Source organism: Lytechinus variegatus, chromosome 1, assembly GCF_018143015.1.
Source record: "Lytechinus variegatus isolate NC3 chromosome 1, Lvar_3.0, whole genome shotgun sequence".
Taxonomy (NCBI): Eukaryota; Metazoa; Echinodermata; class Echinoidea; order Temnopleuroida; family Toxopneustidae; genus Lytechinus; species Lytechinus variegatus.
The window spans coordinates 81,097,589-81,113,615 of record NC_054740.1 but is presented as its reverse complement, the minus strand read 5'-3'; the positions used below and the strand labels follow the sequence as shown (position 1 = coordinate 81,113,615).

The 16,027-nt window shown below is 37.9% G+C and overlaps 1 protein-coding gene across 2 annotated transcripts; it reads right to left on the bottom strand.

The window, feature by feature from the left end:
- Positions 1-468: 468 nt before the first annotated feature.
- On the bottom strand, positions 469-15,466 carry LOC121424856 (peroxisome proliferator-activated receptor gamma-like). 2 transcript variants are annotated; one of them, XM_041620685.1, is made up of 9 exons: positions 14,640-15,466; positions 9,642-10,086; positions 8,498-8,640; positions 6,991-7,067; positions 5,734-5,887; positions 3,584-3,783; positions 2,628-2,902; positions 1,836-2,002; positions 469-1,283 (listed from the first exon to the last, which is right to left on the bottom strand). In XM_041620685.1, exons 2-9 carry the CDS (start codon positions 9,962-9,964, stop codon positions 961-963), a joined length of 1,662 nt encoding a protein of 553 aa, XP_041476619.1. In that variant the 5' UTR covers positions 9,965-10,086; positions 14,640-15,466; the 3' UTR covers positions 469-960. The 2 variants fall into 2 exon arrangements, with proteins under 2 accessions (XP_041476619.1, XP_041476629.1); XM_041620695.1 differs by having other exon boundaries at positions 9,642-10,073.
- Positions 15,467-16,027: the final 561 nt, after the last annotated feature.

Here is a 16,027-nt window from a genome sequence, read left to right as displayed (position 1 = left end):
TCTTCTTGTCTGAAGGGATCCCCAACCAAGAACTCTTAGTGCTTTAGTGAGTGACAGAACCCTCTTCCCTACGATAGTCACCGGTACAAAATCTGGCGGCTAGTCATTGAACTCTTTCTCATGATTGGATGTTTAGCTCGGTGGATGGGTCCTAAGCTGCTGATGCGTACTCAAGCAATGGTCTCACCAGCATCAGGTACATCCTAGATTTTGGTATCACTGGCTTCCCATATTTGAGACTGATTGGATCAATCAAATTTCTTTGTAGAAAGAATCCCCGGTCATGGTCTCACTTAACGAGAGGAATAATTTCAGTCACAGGTGAGTCTTTTGATTGCACGTGTCTTTTGACCCAGCATGTAACGTGAGATACAGTGAAGGCATCAAAAGATATCTCTATTAAGGCAGACGAAAGACTAAAGGTGACGTTGTACGTGCAAATTATGAGACAGGGCACATATGGTAAAAATATGATAAAAATTAACAAAAAATAACTTTTCTTAAAACTTATCATTGTTTTTTTTTTGGCAAACTCTTTTACAACATGATGAAAAATGCGAAACGATTTGGCTCCGTCCTTTTACTCGCTGGAGTATTCCAATGGTTTCCAGATCTGCATGCCACCCTTATCATCAATTCTATCATGGAACAGGCAGCAATGAATTATAATTTCTAATCTGTCATATTTGTTATATCAAGTGGCAACTCTAGGGGGGCAATGTGTCTTATGCCTCTGTCGCAAGGGAATCTTGAGGAATAAAACGAAAGAAGAGGGAAAGGAAAAACCACTTACAAGTGTAGTATCAAGCTAGTACTGGCGTAAAAATTTGGAACTGGTGCAACATCACTGCTAACCACTTCGTCAGAAATTGGAAGCGGCGCTGTTTGGGTGTCAAGTATCTTCACTCTACATTTAATATTACGTCAGTGTAACTCCATAAAATATCAAAGTATCAATGATCACAGAGGGTTGCCTGTTCCGGTTGTTCCTGCTGGCATGGCATTCGAAGGCATTTCTTCGTCTGTCTGCAGCCATACTATACTCCCGTAAACCTCGTTTAGCAGTGGACTAAGCTCTGCCGGCAGGTGACCATTGCATCGCATCTTGATCTGTTTCAACCGCTCCACGTGGTCTGGGACCAAGGTGCGTAAGGCTACAGCAACATCCATGAGTTTGGCATAGAGGTTACCTTGATGGTTCTTCTTGACCTCCCGGTATAGGGTTTGGGCAAGGTGTTCCTGATGATGCTCCACTACCTCTCTGTCTACGAGACCTTCGCGATCTGTACAGGAAATGAAATAATTCAAGAAATGTGTCATGAAGAACTATAGAAAAGAGAAGATGATTGTGAAAGCATCTTTCATGCACCATGCAGAAAGAGACAAATCATCCCCCCCCCCCTTCAAACCGGTGCCAGAATATTATCATGCATGATTCACAACCAAGCGAGTCAGAACAAAGGAAGGCCTTCAACAATTTGGATAAGAGCTAGAATATGTAATTTACAATATGACGATCTCTTCACTGCTTTTTAATGACTACGACCGTCTTGGACTGTCGCATAAAATCTCCCTATTTTGTACATTTTACCTTACGCTTGATTCATATATTTTGTTTTGCACCTCACACGGTCAAATCAATTAAAGATTAGATAACTTGTCATCAATAAGGCAGATAAAGGATCACACTTTTTAAAGAAAATACAAACATACAAATCGATCATTGGATACTAGAGCAAATTGCAGATGGTTATCCTTTCTTCAGAAATTGGCAGATTTTCCTGGAAACTTTGTCATGTTTGTGGCTAGAGCAGGTAAGATCAATAGCTTATTACCTGGAGTGTAAAGAAGGAATGTGCAGAATATAGCCTTCTCTTTGTCCGTCAATCCAAGATCGTTGAACATCTCATAGAACACCATCTCTGTCGTGTATGGGGTCACCTTCCCAAAGGGGGAATTCTCCGCCACGTCTCTTCGAATGTACGTGTTGATCTCTGGGAATCTAGTATTAAAAAAACAATGACAAGTGTTAATTGTACTGTGTATCAAAGTTTTACATCGGTTGTTAAAACATGTATAGAACAATACCGTTGATGAAAAAAATGTTTGGCTTGCTATGACCTACAAGTTCAGGGCTTACTTTCAAGAATTGTATAAAGTAATATTTCTAGGCCTAAGCATTGACAAATGCCATGTTATGCCGATCTTAATTGACAACTGTGAATAATTCACGGAAATACAGTTTGGTCTTGGTCAGTATCATCATTGCCGAATTGTTGCCATTTCTTGTTAATAGTCAATGATTACTTTTGGGTTAATGTTGGAAGGATGATAAGCGTAAAGACTGCAGAATCAATCAAGTCACTTTTGAAACAATCGTACTAATGATAATTTCCTTTTTATATAGCTATAATTCATTCGAGACATCTCTAACCGATCTTAGATTCATTTGATTCTGGTATGATAATAGGCAACTCAAGTGCAAGGATGCCCCATTGTTGAAGGGCTTTCTCAGGTACTAAGTAAACATCCTTTGGCGCACTCTCAAGAGGCCTACCGATCCGGCTCACCCACACCAACCCGAAATCGCCGTCGGATGTAACAAACTTTAAGCACGAAATTCTCACCTGTAGACACCATGGTAGTACCTACTGGAGTTTAAAGTGGCGCACACCTCCAAGGCAGCCCCCTTGAACAGTGTCAGTTGGTCCGCGGAGGACAGCCGTCGGAACTCGGGAAGCTGTTTAGAAAATGTTGCGAACTTCTCGATGATGACTTCCATACTGACGAAGCACTGCTGAGCCATTTCAGCTCGGCTGGTGATCTCCCGAGGTGGGCCGTCTTTGTCCAGTTGCATCCCTTCAATGACATAGGTACCCGAAGGCATGTGAGCAGTAAAAGGCTAATGAGAAATAAAAGCAGAAATACACGAGAATCAACAATATTAGTTATTGACTACAGAATGGTTTCATGTGAACCTCGATCAAGATATTTTATTATATTAAATTTTTACAAACATTTCATCGATTTAATGATTCCATAGCCATTTGAAAATATTTAACATGGATCAGGACAAGTGTTGCATTCATCTATAATATTGGTAAGAATAATAATAATAATAATAATAATAATAATAATACCCAATTTTTATAAAGCGCTTTTCCCAGAATGGCCCAAAGCGCGTTACAGCATATTATTACCCCGGTCATTGGATTCATTTCAATCCCGCACGAAAAGTGCACAATTTCCACTCCCTGGGGAGCATTCCTTGCATTCATCGCAGCCTCATTATGGCGCTGGCAAAATCAAACATACAATATCTTTCGCATCCTACCGGGTACCCATTTAGCACCTGGGTCGAGAGTGGCAAAGTGTGGATTAACGCCTTGCCAAAGGACGCTAGACCGCGGTGGGATTCGAACACACGACCCTCTGTTTACAAGGCGAGAGTCAGAACCACTACACCACGGCTCTTCCACATATAAGAATACCTTCGTTTCCCGATCTTTGTTCATCAGGTTTCTTACGCCGCAAAATGATTGTTTCTAACAAAGAAAAACATATCCAGTATCTTTCAAATTACCCTTGAACATCTCTTCCAGAATTTATCCAGGTCCTGCTGTGTCGTACCACAGACGATAGCATTAAACTGCTCCGTAAGCGAATCGACAAATGTCCGATGTGCCTTCTGATCTTCTGTTTCATGTAAGACATTGTCTTTTTCGTCCAGCTCCTCTTTGAGTTTCAGGACTTCTTGCTTCGGAACACGTCCCATCCGAACGGCTGATTAACAGTAAAAAGAGAATGGACTTGTCAAATTGGTTATTTCGGCAAAAGATTTGTGTTTTTTTTGCAGGGGGGGTGGGGTAAAACTTTGTTTAAATCGTCCAGGATACTGCGTATTAGAAAATTGAAATTTGGCATGCTTAGAATCTAATTAAATGACTGGTTGAAATCTATCACATGACCCGTCATTTCCATGTACTTTAATCTTCTGATGACTGGTATTAATTAAGAGTTTTATATACCGGTCATTGTTTTGAGATGAGGATGATTTATCAAACTACATGAATCCACATTATCGCTTTGTTCGGGTATTAGAATAATTATCGACGCCTGATACAAATGAAAGAGTACAAACGTGAAAGAACTTTTCAAAATCGTGGGCGTAATTCTGACTAAGGCCATCAGCGATGTGTATTAATTGTATATTAATAATATCGGTTAATGGGAATTTATTACTTTCTGATGAACTCCGCTATTTTATTCCTTTGTGAAAATAAAACCAACACTATTAATTTTTTTCGAGCATTTCAGTGTCTGACACGTAGAGAACCCGAGAACCGACCAATGTTTAAGATAATCTCAAGTATTATCTCATCTTAAGCCCACAATAAACAATTGATATCATTATCAATTTATTTATAAATGCCTGAAAATTATCTAAAGGCGCTCATTATAATCTACAAACTAGATAAATAAGAATGAATGTGTGGAATTCAAATTCGTTTGAGTATTTAAAAAAATCTTGAAATTCAAAATAAAAATCTTACATCCCTTAAGAGTTACCACTTCACTTTAAAAGAAACACAGTACTACCTAACCCCCCCCCCTCCCACTCGCCTACTTTGGGCACCTTTGACCAAGCTGCTATCTTATGCAGAGTATAGCGACAAAATGTTCAAACCCTGCTTTCCCATGCACACATTGAAGCCTTTAGTGTTTGGTACGATATCAGCACCACAAAAGGTGGTAATAAGTGTAATTATGCTCATTTAAAGGTGCATTTAGTGACATTAGGCACCTGAATATAGGGTGTAAAGACGAACCTTGTAATAAAGGTGCAAATTTTGGGTGCTAAAATGTTATAAAAGAGAAATGCCAGTAGTTGCAGTAAACACTGATTTCATGAAAAAGTCTGTAAAACTAGGCTTAATTGTTAGTATATCATCGAGGATCTATAGATCTGGTAGAGTTACATAAACTGAACTTGTGAAATCTTGAAATCTACGCTGAAAAATGTTCACACTGAAGATCACCAACACAGATAAGCGCACGTGGGACAGTGTATTATCATTGCTTTGAATGTCGGCCCGACGCTTGACCCGAATCCTGTGCTTATCTGCTAATTTCTATGCAAATTACACAATTTCTTCCAGAATCCTTTGGCACATATTGTTTATTCATTCAAAGAGACACTTTGGTCGCCATTTCAGTGGATTCTGCACGAACACATATTGACATCGTCACCACAACTTGACTGAGATATTAAAACTCTGCCCCCATACCACTTTTTTTAATATCGCTCTTTTCCATTTTTATTTTTCTTTCTTTTTTTAATATACATTCAACATGATTTTTGCTCAAGACAAATTGTCAGTTATGTTTTACTTTTATTTGGGGGTTTACATTAAGAGGCTGCACTCTTCAAGTTCCATTTTTAGCAGCCTCCTCCATTCCCAACCTGTTTGTATGATTTATCTTGATTATAATGTACATAGATATTTTCTTTATCTTTTTATATTTCCTATATATATATTTCAAGATGTATGAATCAAAACCAATTGTAAATGTTGAACTGGAAATGAATGATATGGAATGAAATATAATGAACTAATAAAAAATCACATAGGGGCCTACATGTCTTAAAAAGAAAAAAATACCAACTCCACCCCAACCTCCTCCTCCCTTTTGGCCCTCGCCAGGAACAAACCAAATTTCCCAGGGTCTTACCTGTAGAGGACATCCCAAGCACAAGACATTTTTGGTATCTGCAGTATTGGCACTTGTTCCTTGTACCTATGTTGACGATACACCCATCGGGCTGCCCCCAGTATGGACAAGGTTTATAGTCAATCTTCAATCGCTGCGTTCGCCTGAAAAATCCCTATAAGAAATATGACGAAATATAAAATGATTATCGGTCAATCACTACCGTAAACACTCAGATCGAAGTGAATCAATATTTGGTCAAGGTCAATGAATTTGTGTTTGGACAAAGCTATCGTAGCAATGGAATATAGGCAAAGTTCCACAAGTTAATTATCATCACTTGACTTTCTTGAACTTTGTTCAGTTTGGATTCAATAAGAAATTTTGCAGCTGCTCTCTTCTATATGATCCAACTGTATTTTGAAATTCATAAATTTACACACTCATATATTATATTATATAAAATCTATACTTGAAATATCATTTAATAATCACTTTAGAAATTTTCCACTTTACGAATACAAGTTCAAGACGGTACATATATATATATATATATATATATATATATATATATATATCCATTTTTATTGCAATCTTTCGGCCATCAGCGGCCTTCATCAGGCCTACAAAAAGGAAATCAGAAGGAATGAACATAGTATTTACATATATATAAATAAGTTATAATATTTCGTATAATTTAGCATGTGTTCATGGCTGAAAGCTTGCAATAAAAAAGGAAACCTGAGAGCTACGTCTCACTCGTCGTTATTTCTGTCTTCCAAATTTGTCTACACTAAATGATGAGTACCTGCACTACTCGTTGTGTTGAGGGCCCCCTCACATTATATACAGGTATATATATATATATATATATATATATATATATATATACATATATATATATATATATATATATATATTCGAATCGAACCCGGAACCCCAGCTTTGAACGCCGGTGCCTTAACCACTAGACCAGAGACGGGTTAGTGGCTAGGACGACTCCGATCCGATTGACCGTCAGATTAGACAGATTTTCGACACTATACCAATTATAATTTCCTTTTTCGGATTTTTTAACAAAGCTCTAAACAAAATTCTGGGTCGTCCCCCTCCTCCCCTTCAAAATACCTTATCTTGGTGACGCCCATGATTGTAGAGAAAATGTTTGTATATTCAGCCCTACAAGTTAGTATTCCATAGCTTGTAGGGATAAATCGATATCAAGACTTGGATTAAATCTTGAAAGATTTTTTTTTGATGATTTTTAAAGTTGCTCACCTTACACCCTTCACACGAATAGACACCATAATGCATGCCAGATGCTTTATCGCCACAGATCTGACATCGGATTATATCTAGTCATGAAAAAGGAAATCAATACTTAACAACGTTACCAATCCTTTGATTTTTAACATCCTAATATCTAGTTTCATGCGATGGAAAAGAATGGTAATCAATAGCTGCCATTGTAAGAAATGTGGATTAAGCGTGTGTTTTTACTGGTACATTCGTTTAGGATCGATGGGGATCGTGTTTGAAAACCAAGTTTTGTAATTAATAAAAAAAGTATAATCTTTTAAGAATCACTATAGTGACTTAAAAATTTGAGCTCATAATTTGAATCGAATCTCGTCAAAGATCAGACTGATTTGACCTTTTGGCATCCCAGAGCAATATCGAAATATTACAAAAATATCAATCGCTTGTTTTGTTATCTCGCAAATTTTCATAAATCCAAAACTCAACCCCATAATTATGTACACTGTTTGGTACTGCGTACCTTTTTGCCTGAAAAGGAGTCCCCTAAGTTTGATTCAATTTAATTCTATTTCATTTCATTGTATTTCTGCATTCACATCAGAGTTGAGTATGCAACATGACATAAACAAATGAAATTAATACGTAACAAAGTAATAATACAATGGTGGTAAAATAAGCAATGAAAATAGCTATCGACAAAATGAATTTATTATTTAGCAAAGTAATAACTTGGATTGAGATAAATGCAGGAGACCATCATCGAGAGCGATTAGATTTGATGATAGCCGCCTCGTATAGGTAGGCCTACATGTATTTTTCCATTGATCAAGTGGGTGCAAGGGGTTAGTTATTAAAATAATGTTACCAGCAAGTATCCACATTGATGTAATTTGAGGTCCACTTTGCAGTGCGATACCTGAAGTGCCAAGTGACGTTAATCCAAATTATCCACTGACATTTCCCCTGATTTTTGATCAAATTTCGAATAATGTCGTTCAAAACTCATAACAAAAATATTATTTCCAATGGACGCATGTTTTCAATAAGAACATCAAATGCCAATGCATATCTCATCTATTTCCACATTACTTTGTTCCAGACGTTCCTATTAAAAAGTTTTCCGTAACTTCACAAACAGCTTAGAGAAACACAAACCCACAGAGAACTGAATGAGCCCATTCCCCTCCCATTAAGAAGGGGCACAGTATGGCCGATGAAGCAAATTCGCGAGCGATCAAAAATTTGCACATTATTTAAAACGAAATTCTTATTTCGTGATAAATTTTGACTTAACAATCAGCAAATTATATAACATTTCCCACTTTTTCTATCCTCCTTTTTTTGCCATGGTCGTAAGACTCACGGGGGTTAAGTGCCTCCAAGCCGCCCCATCTATACGCCCGTCACAGGTGTGTTTTAATCATGCTTGTACAATGGGATAACATATACTGTAAGACTGCCCGGTTTGCCCCCAATATTTTTATCCTTCAACCTTTCTTTTATACTGAATATAGTAATTATATACCTGAATACACCGGGTTATCTCCCTTGTTTCTTTCCTTTCTCGGTTTTCTTCTACACGTCGGCTTTGTTTCGTCACAAGAAGATGTGCATTTTAATCTCTTTGTACGAATTGGTTCTTTCTTACACTTGCATCTAACATCTTCTCTGCAAAAGAAAAACAACACAAATTGGTAGACGCTGATTTTTGCTCATAAGGCCACTCATTTTGCATGGTGAAAACATAAAGCAAACGACAAGCAAATTATAGCCTTATGCAAAATATGTTCGAGCTGATAAACATTTTAGTATATATCATTACACTGTTGCTATCAATTTCTTGCTTCTTTTCAAATCAGTAGAATTCAGAATTAAGAAGTCCCTTTTAATGCAAAATACCAAATTAATATTCTTCGAAAACCAAATCAGAATTGAATTCAAAACTACAAATTAATGCCCGATTTTACCTCTGTTGAAATGGAAATTTAATAGGATGTAATGATAGCTCGAGGATCCATTTTCTGGAATTACAATCCCATTGTGCAGTTTCTTAATTGGATTGAATATCGTATCATGCTCTTGTTTAATCAATATTGGATACAGAGTGTTGGGTCTTCACATTACCATGGTAACACATAATTTAAATCGATCTATCTATATTGTCTCCCTTCTGCCCTACACATTTCATCCTCCCTCCCTCTATCTCTCCATCTTTCTTACTCCCTTCTCTCTCTATGTCTATTTTTATATCTCCCTCTCCCTTTTGTCCATTCTGTGTTTCTTTCCCTCCCACTATCTCGAACTCTGACCGTATCCCACCCCTATCTGAACACTTGAATATTGCGAAACAAATTCATAAATAATAGTTATCGCTATTGTCATCATAATTGTGACGTCATTTATATACTCCAATAAATATATCTCCTTTTAAACCATTATGATCATAAATCTGCTTGAATCTACAACAATTGTAACTTTCTAAAATGCTTTCAGAAGTGGATTACTTATTGTTAATAAATTTACCAAAAAGGGCCCCCGTACGACTTAATAAGTCGACGATCCCATCGTAACCAATGAAGATCATGAAATAGGCCATTAAGAGCGCTAATTTATTTTTACCAAATTAATCATTTACAGAATTCCCCACCTCGACACGAGTATACATGTACCTATTTGGTGATTCCCCTCTCGAGCTTGAAACATTCCAAGTCTGCGACGGTAGTTCAGCCTTCTCCGTCATCATCGTCGTTGTCGTCGTCGTCGCCGTCACTCTATCAGACACAATTTCCTTTGTGATCGAGTCATCCGAACTCGATGACGGTGACGAAGCATCCATATCTTCGACATCATTGTCCACTTCGATACAGTGGTGCTCTGGTTTGACGCCTACGAAGAAGTCATTGGCGGTTTCAATGTTATTCATTTCGGATTTTCCGGTTCGGTCTTCTTTACTTATCCGGAGACCGTCACACTGTACCGTAATGGCGTCCATGGGTGTGTTAATTTATATTGTAAACGATCAGTCGTGGCTAATGACAATATTCATTATCCCTGTGAAGTCATCAAATTAACTTTAACTCTCGTTGCCTATACGATCAAACCTGTCATCGGGTCCTGAAATTAAGAAAAGTAGAAAAAAGGGAATAAATAAGAGACATTCATGATTGTTTTTTTTTAGTTAAGCAAAGGTATTCCTACAATTCATTGGGAATGGAAGTTGAAGATTTGACGCAATATGCGAACCTGAGGTCATTGTTAAATCGTTATGACTGAAAATGAAACCGAATCACTTTGCAATGCTACGGTGACCCATCAGTCGAGCTACTGATATATTATTGGAAGTGATTATACAAATTATAGATTTATACTTTGGGAAGTTAATGACAGTCATTAATATTTTTAATCAGCAGGCTAAAACTCGGCTCCTGAATTGCTAGACGGAAGTATTATGGAGGGTTCGCAGAATTTCAGGAATTTTCCTGAATTTTTCCTGATTTGGAACTGATGAAGTCTCTAAAAAGCAAGATAATTATTCCAATTCATTTCCAGAGTTTCACATGTTTTCGTAGACTCTCATCGAAACAACCCAAGCCACGGCTCTCTGACTAATGAACCTTCGGAATTACGAACCTCACTTCGTTTTCGGACTAACGAACCTTCGGAATTACGAACCTTCGGAATAACCGAACCTTCGGAATAACGAAGCTTCGGAATTACGAATGTATGCGCTTTGGCACATCCCCTGTCTCACGGAAACTGATATCAATGTGACCTTAAACTTTGACCTGCGAAATCTGAACTTGACCTACATTTTCATTTTAAGTCATCTACCAAGCCTACACATCAAAAATATTCCAAATTCGCCAATCATTTTTTCGTCTAATTTTAGAACGTTTTGAGCAAACCGACCTGCGGATTCCGAATTCAAACTAGACTTATACACGTTAGTCGCGGGTGGTGGTGGTGGTGGTGGTTGTTGTTGTTGTTGCTGTTGTTTTGTTTTTTTATGGTTGTCGGAACTGATAGAATAATGCACCCATATTTTAAATACCCGTTCTTAAAATAAGCCTACTATTCAACTTTGTTTGAAGGGACATCTATCCATCTCCAGACAGAGTTCACACCATATGCACAATATTTTAAATCACCACAATTAATTTGTATATTAATTAATCAGTATCAAAAATTACAACAATTGTTTGATAAAATGGAATACAAGATCAGTATCTATCTTCGTTAGAGATTTTACTACAGTTGCGCTATGAACTTGGGAAACCACAGTTCTTTCATTTGAGTAGCATAGGAAGTCGGCGTAGCATCTAATACAATATGGATTCGGATTATGTTTACATCTGACCTTGAACGCAAACGCAATTCATATTTGCTCAAACGTCATAGGCGCCACATTGTGAAGGATTTGTAAAGAGCTATGGTTATTAAAGGGTATCTGTAACTTTATCATGCTTTGGTGATTATTTCTTAACAATTCTTTTTTATGATTGTGACATCGACATATGATTATGTTCGGGTGGATAGAATATATCATTATCAAAATATCGATTTTTAATAATGTAATTCATGTTATGTTCACTGGGTGGCATTCCCTTTGAATAACAGTGCGTTCGTTGTGCAACGTGAAAAGGGCAAGATAATCTGGTAATTATGGGCACCGTCTCATGCATGAAAGTTGTCTGCACTGACAAATCGTCTGACACATGCCATAGTAAATGTCAGATATAAGTATTTCTCAGCCAATCAGCAATCGCGAATCTAATCAGCGCTGACGGCCAGCAGATGGTCACACCGCCCGAGCGTTGTTGGAGCGGTCGTGGAGCGGAGAGAAAAAATCATCACCGCTCGCTACCGTTCACCACCGTTTAACCAAAGTTGGCCTCCGCTAAGGCAACGCCGAATACACTCGGCCACCGTTGATGGTCCCTCCTACCGCTCCGAAAGTTTTGAGCTGCTCAAAATATTGCGAGCGGTGAGGAGCGGGCAATTTTCCGCTCCAGCAAAGCTGACTACCGCTCTAACAACGCCCAGTCAAAGTTTGGCACCGCTAGACAAAAGTTCGTGAACGCTTGGGTCCGCTAGGCCAACGCAGAATTCTTGAAGGCTGGACAACCGCTGCTTCGCCAGCGTTGCCCAGCCGATGATTAAACGGTTCACAAACTTTGGCGGAGCGGTTGTAAGCGTTTTCCGAGCGGACATGGGATTGCTGGAACGGTGCATTCATCCATTCTTTGTTAAATACTAACAATGGAGGGATGTACTTTTGTCTACCAGAATAATTGTGGCGAGTACAATGAGTAGCTGCATAAATAGCACACTCTCTTTGTCATCATGATCATAGTGTCAAAGGCATGGTCACACCGTCTGAGCGTTGTTGGAGCGGTCGTGGAGCGGTAGGGAAAGAGGGTCGGATTTCGCTCACAAAATTGGGAGAAAAATCGAAAAAATAAATCGAAAACAAAATAAAACAATCGAAATCGAAAATAGTGAACGGTAGCGAGCGGTGATGATTTTTTTCTCTCCGCTCCATAAAAACGCTCCAACAACGCTCGGGCGGTGTGACCATACCTTAAACCCCGTCGAGCCGACGCCCGCATGCACAGAACTCCACTCTATCAACGCTCGAGTCACCGCTAAACCAACGCTCGCCACCGTTAATCAACGCTAAAGAAATCGAAAATGGTGAACGGTAGCGAGCGGTGATGATTTTTTCTTTCCGCTTCACGACCGCTCCAACAACGCTTGGGCGGTGTGATCAGGCCTTTAAGTAAAACAGTGTATGAATCAGACCAATATCTTAAGCTACATTAGGTATTCATATGAGAACTCGTGCGTTTTGTTCCATCCATTACTGCTTCTTCCACAGTCATGAATCTAGTTTCGAGTTGGAGAGCGTACACGTGATATCATCACCATTATCATATCATGGGTAATAATGGTCGTACATCATGTACATTGTACAGTATAATTATACCCAATTAACATTGGTAGAACTGCACATGACCTGCCTTGCGGCAATGATAAGCACAATGGGAACTTGCATACCAGTCCTCAGAATAAGACATAAATTTGTCTGTCCTCATGCTGACCAGAAATTGGTCACTATTGAGTTCCTACTATGGTTTTCTTCTTTTTTTTTTTTTTTTTACAAGTTTGTGGCAGAATATACCTATTCATCAACACATGTTTTGGCCAATCCTTCGTAAAATTGAACAAATCATGTTAAAATATTATAATCCTTCCATTATGGAGGTGTTTCATGAAAGTTGTCAGCACTGACTTAGTGAATTCCTTGCTTTTGATTGGCTGAGAAGCTCTGGCCACTGACTGTTACTATGGTAACTGTCGGAGGACATCTTATAGCGCTGACAACTTTCATGAAACGGTCCCCGGTCTCATGATGTCATGCATGGTCTAACCCTAATTCGTCTGCAGTTCGTCTACTACTGCTGGCAAATTGGTCTAATTGCTATTTGACCAATATTCCCTCCTTTTTGTTCATTTCAAATTAGACTTTTGCCTCCAATATCCACTTGGTCTTAGGCTACTTAGCTTATTCGGTTAAGTGAATTATTTATCAACTTAATTTTCATTGCACTTCAGAACTATTTCAAGAATGAAAAATATATCGCAGAGTCAAATTGTAAAATGGTAAAGTTTACAAAGAAATGGTATCAATTACGTGCCATGTTTACATGAGGTGATCTGTTCAGTTCCCTTTCCATGTACAATTATACATATGAATATTATTGTTCATTTACTCCTCGCTTGTTTCTTAAATTGTTTACTATTATGTGAACCTGACAGTTCAATTTATATATTTGTTGCAATTACTGTTGTACTGTATTTCGTTGTTATTAATTTGATTTGTCATTGAAAAGATATCTTGTTATGTTTGAATAATAATAAAATCCCTGTGGAGGGGAAACAAATTGAAAAAAAAACAAAAACTTAATTTTCATTTGAAAAAGTAAACCATGATGGGCGGTATTCTGATAGGCATGGTTTAGTTAGATAAGGTTGAACTAATTGATTTGAAGTGTATTCTTGTGAACTATAATGAAGTAATTTTGTAAAATGGAGGAAAATAAATGTTTATTTGAATTGAAAAAAAATAGAAATGAATTGAAAATTATATCAAATCGAACTGAAACATAAAAATAGAATTTTTTTGGTCGAATCGAATCGAAATAAACTAAACTGACTTGACATGAATAGAGGTTAATAGATCTAAATTGAATTAGATTGGATGAATTGCAGTTTTGCCTATCTGGGCTGAATTTTACAACATATTGATGCACTGCTGTCCTTGTAACTAGCTATAGCTAAGTATGTTTGCTTCATGCAAACATAATGAACAAACATGGATCTTCTTGCAGCCGTGGAGCAACGTCACCAATCAATGTTTTGAAAAAGCTCATGCCTCTTATAGGCCTAAGAAATATACACCTTGTTGTTAGAAATGAATATATAGAAATGGGAGAACCCATACGTGCATGACAACTATATGCATTTACATGAATGATGAATGTTCAGGTTGGTATCAAATGTTATTTACACCAACGTATGTGGACAGTGGATACACGTTAATTTCCTCGTTATCATGGTTATGATAATATTTAAAACACGGAAACGATTAGTAATATTATACTTACAGCATGTGCATGAGAACAGACCTATAATCATCCTCTTGTATAGATCCGTGTCATAATATAGTCTCCGTGCATAAAGATCAATGAATGTCCATTATATTAATATAATATTTGCATGAAAATGATACCAGCGTCACTGAATCATAACGAGTTCATCTCATTGCCGTTTGTAAACAAGCCCTGTCGTTGGCTACTGTTGGTGGTTTCATTCTCGCTTTCCTTACTGTGCAGCCGAAAATAATGTTGTATTTCTAATTAGTACGGATATCGCTTTAGTACCGATGACTAGGATAATTTTTTGCCCTGGTAACCTCTCCTCAGTGTTGTCTGAAAAGCAAGTCCAATGCCATAACACGGTGAAAGCCTGGAGCCATAGTACGCAAACATGACACTCACCGCGAGGGAGAGCCGCGACATTGGTATAGCAAATGAAGTACTATTTTTAGATCACCATTAAATTACAAATGTTGCAAATTGCATGCGATCGTTATATTATATCAAATACTTATACATTTCAGCAGTGGTTCATCATTTATAGGTGGCAGTTAATACTGTACCGAGATATAGGTCCACGCTTGGTTAAGTTTAGCAAAGAAATACACCGGGTGGGTGCCTTCGGATAATGACGACCTGTCTTGTACTATGGGGGGAGGGGCCGGGGGAGGGGTGGTCGGGAAGAGATTTCTTTGGCGAACAGCATACACAGGGAAACAAAGATTGGGAGAAAATATGCAATTAGTGATTCCCTAATTGCAAATAAAAATCGCATGACTGTTTGTGGTGATAAACATTAGATTCAGCAAGACAACAACATTTATAGGGGTGCATTGTCGTCATTTTTAAAATACATTTTCATGGTAAAATATACAAGTGAAATAAAAAAAATCATTACAAAGAACAGGGGAATAATTATGTTCATATGTTAAAGAAAAAATTAAGAGATAGGGTTAGGAGTGGCCGGGGAAAGGGGAGAGGTTGAGAGAATGACGATCAATATGTATGAACGTGAAGAGAAAAAGCACAGGGAGGCAGAAATCCGGAAACAGAAAAAAGAGAGACACATGCAGAGAAACACTATAGTATACCATGATACAGTAAAATGAATTACAAGAGAAGAGAGGGAGTATGGAATATGAATGAGTTATTGTGTTGGGTTTCTTATTGACATAAAGCAAACGAAAGATCAAAGTGCTTGTTTGGGTGCGAACCAACGACATTGAATTACTGAAAGACACGGTGATGATACAGCAAAAAAGGAACTTGCCATGCTTACAGAGCCCTGGTGAATGTTACAATGTTACAAAAAATAAGGTATGGCTTTCCGGTAACTATCATTTAACCTCTGAAAATATGATGTACTATTAAGGTTGGCCAGACTTAATGATAATGTG